This window comes from Symphodus melops, assembly GCF_947650265.1.
Source record: "Symphodus melops genome assembly, chromosome: 1".
NCBI classification, from domain to species: domain Eukaryota; kingdom Metazoa; phylum Chordata; class Actinopteri; order Labriformes; family Labridae; genus Symphodus; species Symphodus melops.
The window spans coordinates 5393657-5399868 of NC_136691.1; the positions used below are offsets into that span (position 1 = coordinate 5393657).

At 40.7% G+C, this 6212-nt stretch overlaps 1 protein-coding gene across 1 annotated transcript; it reads right to left on the reverse strand.

Moving 5' to 3' along the window:
• Positions 1-73: 73 nt before the first annotated feature.
• katnbl1 (katanin p80 subunit B-like 1) lies at positions 74-4677 on the reverse strand. Its single transcript, XM_079362617.1, has 10 exons — positions 4409-4677; positions 3711-3803; positions 3531-3568; positions 3055-3337; positions 2837-2952; positions 2686-2736; positions 1981-2070; positions 1666-1770; positions 1400-1493; positions 74-685 (listed from the first exon to the last, which is right to left on the reverse strand). The coding sequence occupies exons 2-10, from the start codon at positions 3717-3719 to the stop codon at positions 653-655; spliced, it is 819 nt and encodes a 272-aa protein (XP_079218743.1). The 5' UTR covers positions 3720-3803; positions 4409-4677; the 3' UTR covers positions 74-652.
• Between the last annotated feature and the right edge of the window lie 1535 nt (positions 4678-6212).

Consider the following 6212-nt stretch of genomic DNA (forward strand, 5'->3'; position numbering starts at 1 on the left):
TGTGTCTCAGTATCTGTGTCATTAATTATTAATCATCAAAAAAAACACAATAAAAGCGTTTAAGAATGCTCACTTGATTTTCTTAAAATTTATTGAAAAGAAGATTAAAAGAATCACTTGTTTTTACACATAATACAGACAAATGTCAAATGAAGAGGCAAACTGAAAACAAGAGGGGCTCTAATAACTTAAGACTTGCAGATTCAAGTTCCTGATTCCAGGGGACCCAGGCGCAAAACACATCAAGACATCGGAGCATTCATAAGACTTACAAGTGCATTTGCATTCAATGGTAAGAGAGCGATGTAGTGACAGACAAAGAGCTTGGCACTTCATAGAGCGACGTAACACCTCGTCTCATGGAGGTCCAGTAAGTCTGCCCCCCCCCCCCACACACACTCCACTTCAATGTGAAGCAGTCATTTGCTGTGTTCATTTCTGTCTCTTCTTCTTTTTGCAGAAAGGATCTCTTAACCCCCTCCTCAAGAGTCTCGTGCTCAAATTGAGTGGGGGAGTCTGAATTGTCAAGTTCAGTCCCAGTAAGAGGTTTTAAGAGACAACCAGCCCATTTCTCTGGAACCATTATCAGCTCCAAACACAGCCATGATCCGGCAGTAGTGGTCACATCCTCGGAGTGCTTCACTGACATCTGTCAGGGGAGCTGTGAGAGATAAGCCTCGATGGCCTGCAACGTGAAGTGGAGATAACACATCAGTTGTTTTCACAGCCGGTTAAAGAGTTAAACAGTCGGCATTCATGAAAAGAAACCTTTGTCGTTTAGTTTTTTGGATTAACGGCGAAGAAAACACGTGTGAAATTAAAGCAAGGAAAATGCATCAGATAAACAATTCTCACACGTCTATGGATAATAAGCACAAACAACATCATTCATGTTCAGCTCTTTGTTCTTCCTTCCTATACTTATTAAATGCCACTTTCTAAGATGTGTTTCGACTTGCTTCATGTTTGCAGCGTCCTGCTCGGATCCTTGTTGACTTTGAAACAGGATGCGACGAAGGTAAAGGGAGCCACGATCCCAACATAAACGCTCAAGTTAGCACAAGTGTGGAGGACCTGGAGGTTTTTTTTTTATTTTTTTATTTGATTTCTTTAGAAAGGGAGTGGTTGGCTTTGTCCAGCATAAACCAACAGAGAGTGGGAACAAACAGAGGGAGCACCTGCACTTAAAAAAACCACAAAAAAAAAACTAAGCACTTCTCACTTCATGAAACCTTCAACGAGCGACCCACACAAAGATTTGACTAATCCTTATTGTGCTGTTCAGATTACTTCCATTTGTAAACTATTATCTGTAACTTTACTGGCCCTGACAAATCTTTTACATCAACAGCATCAAATCCCTGATTAATCCCTGGAATAATAATAACAGCCTTCTCACCTTTGCCAACTCGCCTGTAGATCCTGGGACCAAACATAACTGGGCTCCTTCCTTCCACAGGTCCTTTAGCCGCTGCTTCATGACTTCAATATTCCTGCAAAGACACACGGGGTGTTTACTTTTTCACAAGGCTGCGAGTGCACAGAGGAACACGCAGTTAGCGGTCATCTCAAACATTGTTTTGGAAATGGCTGCTCTTCAAGTGTGCTTGTTCGAGGAATACTGGAATAAAACATCTGAAGATGGGATATGTATCGTCGACCCACCTGTCTTCTGAACAACTGTCCTGCAGTCTTTTCTCATTCTTAGAAAGTTCTGCCCACCATTTCCTGATGACGGACTGAACCCAGTGTAAACCCACCGTTATGTGTCTGCAGGAGAAGAGGAAGGAACAGTTCTTTAGAGATAACAGGTTAATAAGTTAATAAACACCACTGTTCATTAGTTATTCATCAAACAGTCTGAAGCGTCTCAGATGAGTCGAGTCGTCTTCAACACTGACTCAGAACTTGTGACCTTCTTTGACTCGGCACAGGGAAACAGATCATTAAGCATGTTTGCAATTCCACAGTGACACTTACTCTTCGTATTTACTGGCAAGAACCACTTTCACTTGGGGCATGAGGTCGACGCAGCAACCAAGTGACAAACACGATGCTTCAGTTTGAAGGCTGATGAGAAACAAGAAAAAAAAATACAAAATGAGAGAGAGGAAGAAAAAAAGACAATGTAGAAAGACATACAGAGGACTTTTTTTTTATATATAAATGAGTTTGGGACTTTGCTCTGTATGTTGTTCCAAGCTTAGCAACTACTCGTCTTATTTCGCAGACTGCGTGGGTCGAGTGACATTCATTGAACTGCTGTCGTTTCTGTTTTAGAGGGGAAAAATACCTCAATAAATTTGGAAGATTTTGACGCTTTAGAGCCAGAACAACTAATAGTTTGGCTACGTCTGACGAATTAGAAATACCTTTGATGATTAGCTGTGAGTTTTTTTTTAGAAAAGAAAGGCGGCTGCAGCTTGTCAAAAGGAGAGAAGTTGCTTTTTACTCCGTTTTGGTTGACGCTAAAGAAATATATTTAAGTTTAAATATGAGTCAGCAACAACAGTTTCTGCTCATTTCTAACATATGACACGGAGGAAACGAACTAATGGGTTAGTAGGTAATACACATTCATAGTAAGGTCTTAATGACGCCATAAAATGCAAGTTTGCAGAATTTTTCAGTCCAGTCATAACAGACTGAAGCGTCTTTATTTTAAAGCATCAGGACTGAACTCACTTGTTTGTTAAGACAGGTAAGCAGTCAAGCAGCACCCCTGTGTCTTGAATTCTGTGGAAAAAAATCATAAATGATAAAAAAATAAATAAAGCATCTCCCTGAAATGTAGAGTAAAAATTGCAAAAAATAAAGTATGAGTTGTCAGGTTTACCTTATAAGGTAGGCCACTAACTCACTAGCGTTTCTTCGCCACAGTGTTTGGGCCACTTTTAGACGCAGATTCCTTCCGAAAAGGACGTGAGTCATAGCTTCATGGTCCTTTGTCAGCTGTACGTAAGGTATAAATGAAAGTAGATTTGCAAGTTTTACCCAAGAAAGGCACAGAAGAAAAACACAGCAGGGCAAACGTTTTTTTACTGCGACTCTGACCTCTGTGAATTCGCCGTACTTGGAGCTGGCCCCTGCCATCTTGGAGGCCTCTGCAGAGTTCACAGGGAGCCCGCAGTTGTCATTGTAGTGCATGCCCCGCACGTCTTCGGAGCACGTCAGCTCATTTTCTTTGTTGGCCATGCCGCGGTCACGGGCACAGCCTACATCGGACGTTTTGCGGCGCAGCTTCAAGCCCACCTCCACCGCTGGACAAGCCTTCCTCTTGAAAGATGACAATCGCTTCGCTTTGCCCGGGCTGTGTGATCTGTACTGGACTTGGAATCTGCAAAGGAGAAAGTTGATCAGATACAGAGCCGACTTAACTCGTAATATTAAACAACGCCAAGGACATAGACGTGGTGATAATGGGTATGGAGAGATGCCTTAAGGATCCAGTGACTGAGATGGATGATCTGTGGGACACAGACTGTGAGTGATCACAAGACTTAACCCAAATATGTGGATCAGAGACTCACCTTTCTTTATCTAATTCTTCCTTATTTACAATATCCACCTAAAACAAAAGGATAGGGGATGAGGCCACTACTACCATGTCTATGACTACAACACCACTGAACTGCACTTCACAGTCACCACACTTTAACACACGACTGCGCTGTTATTTACACAATATGCATTGGTATTTACACCTGTACCTTCTTCATGTTCTTTGCAGCAGACGGATGCAGGCAGGAGCACAGAAAGCCATTGGATTCACGCTGTTCACCCTCAGAGACTTCCCCGGGACCCTGCAGGAGGAACAATAGGAAAGTCAGTCTTAGTAAATCTTGCAGCTTCAGGAGTTCAGTGAGAGTCACTGTCACATACTATCTATTCACACACTATCTATTCACACACATCTATTCCAGCACGTCAGCCTGGATACAGTTGGTTGACTTGTTAGGTAACTTGAAGCATGTGCTCTGCATGCAGCAGTGACACACAAATAAAAAAGGACTGAAAACAAACGTGCAAATGAAATAAAAAAAAGTAGAAGAGGCGTTGGCTTTTGCTTCACCGCAGGAGCTTTAGCTGAGTTTGGAAAGGTGCATTAGAAGTCACTTAACGAGGATTAAAATTAACGTAATGTAATGTATTTCCCCATTCTTGATACAAGTGAGCTACAGTAGCTGGCATCCCTACGTCAAAATTCAGCCAATAGAAACACGAAGCAAGTGAGATAGCACAGTTAGCTTTCAGTGTTAGCTTCAACTATCAAGGATAAGTATCTGGGCCGCCAGCTAAGCTAACAGGCTAGCTAGTTAGCTCTGCAACTGTGGGACCATATGGCTCCACAAACAGAAGATAAGGCATTACTTTAATTTTTTAGTCAAACAGTTAATTGAATACCAACCGATTCATATTTGGGGAGTCTCTCCAGGTCCTCGTGGGGTGTGTAAATCCGAAACGTGAAAAAAGTGGTTAAACTCCAGCACTGCTACAAGTCTCTGTTAGCGTTTCACGGTGGAAACATTCAAATGAATACACCGCCGGTCGGTGTGTGAGGATTGTGGGAATGATTTTGGCACCGAAAAGTTGGAGATTTAGCGACGACTGGTGGACATCACGAGTTTTATGACATTTCTGGTGTGCCGTGGCGCCATCGAGTGTCGTGTAGTCTTTACTGCAGAATGCTTTACTGTGCATCTGGCTGAGACTCTAGACTCACTACAGTATCATTTCAAAATCTGTTTTCATAAATACACTTTTAAAATGATGCCTCCAAAGAGCTTCTGTATTCATAATTAAAAACAATCCGATGTTCTAAAGTTTAAAAGTCATAAACACAAAAACATACTTTATCACAATAATAACATTAATTCCTTGCAGGGGTTGACACTAAGCACTCATCTCCCTTCGTTGTTAATCAATGAAGTCATTTGCAAAGCCTGATTTGCATACATTTCCCAGAACCGACAGCCATGTACCACAGGAACCTTTTAGTTGCTTCAAGAGAAGTCCCTGAACCTTTTAGTTCTGTTCAGATGAGAAATGAAAAATGAAGGGTCAAGGTCTGTCTGAAAACCAGCCAAATTAATTAGAAAAATAAAATAGATTCTGATTCTGATAAATGAATGTAATTTACATGACAATGTTTTGTTCACTCTGGAGTCATACCTGTTGTTAAAATAATAATGAAAAAAAGGACACATTCCCCTTGTGAATGTTCAGGACTCACCAGAGAAGATGAACAAAGAAAAACAATCTTTAACAACCCAACTAAAGACTTTTGGCTCCTGATGACATGTAGGACTTTGCGGTTTGTTTGATAGAAAAATCAAACAAAATTAAATCATTAAAAGTTGGTTGAAATGTAAATGTTTTACTGTACAAATGTTTCAGGACCAGCCACCTTCTTGTCTTTGACCTTTTCTCTTAAAAGATGTTCTAGGAATAAATGGCTGCTCTTAAGGCCCTGACAACCTTGTTTTCTTATTTCATAAAAGACAGCAGGTGCACTGAACAGCAGCTTTGCCTTCATAAAAGTTTAATTTAAAATGCTTACTTGCTTGTAATCTTAACCTTCATGACTTCTTGTTGAAAAATGTTCAGACTGAACATGTGTATAAAATGAATGTAAAATAAGGCTGGACAAGAAAGAATGGGATGGAGAGTTTTGCATTAGTTTATGTAACACATGAAAGCCACCCTGCACTTCATCTCTTGGAAACTTCTGATAGCATGACAGAAAAGGACGGAGGTGAAAGGCTAAAACACTGTTCATAAAAGATCAATTGTGTGTTTTTAATGCTTGGGCTTTATCAGTAGCTTTGAAATATATAAAGAATTAGTTTCAGGTTGGCCTAAACTAACCCGTCTTTCACACTCCAGACCTGCAGTCTCGTGTTTATTGTGGAAATTTCTGATGTTTACAGTTCTGTTTCCCCACAGGGCTCATTCATATAACTGTCTTACTATTGAATGATCTGCTCCTGTGGTCATAATAAAAACACCTTAAGCAATCTTCCTCCAAACAAGGAAACAGATCTTTTGTTGTAATTTGGTTTAAAAATGTTGAAAATAAATTACATTTAAAATTCTTGTGTTTCTTGCCTCGGGTTGGGAACAGGAAAGTTGTAGGTTCAAATCCGGGTGCGGTCCATGTCGTGAAATTGGTCTGGTAGCTGGATTGGTCCCAGTTCCTGATTACTGCCAAG

Coding starts and splice junctions, on each gene's coding strand:
- katnbl1 (XM_079362617.1), bottom strand. Junction 1,771..1,980: donor CTTGCCAGTAAATACGAAGA/GTAAGTGTCACT, acceptor CTTCTCCTGCAG/ACACATAACGGTGGGTTTAC. Junction 686..1,399: donor CTACAGGCGAGTTGGCAAAG/GTGAGAAGGCTG, acceptor TTCACGTTGCAG/GCCATCGAGGCTTATCTCTC.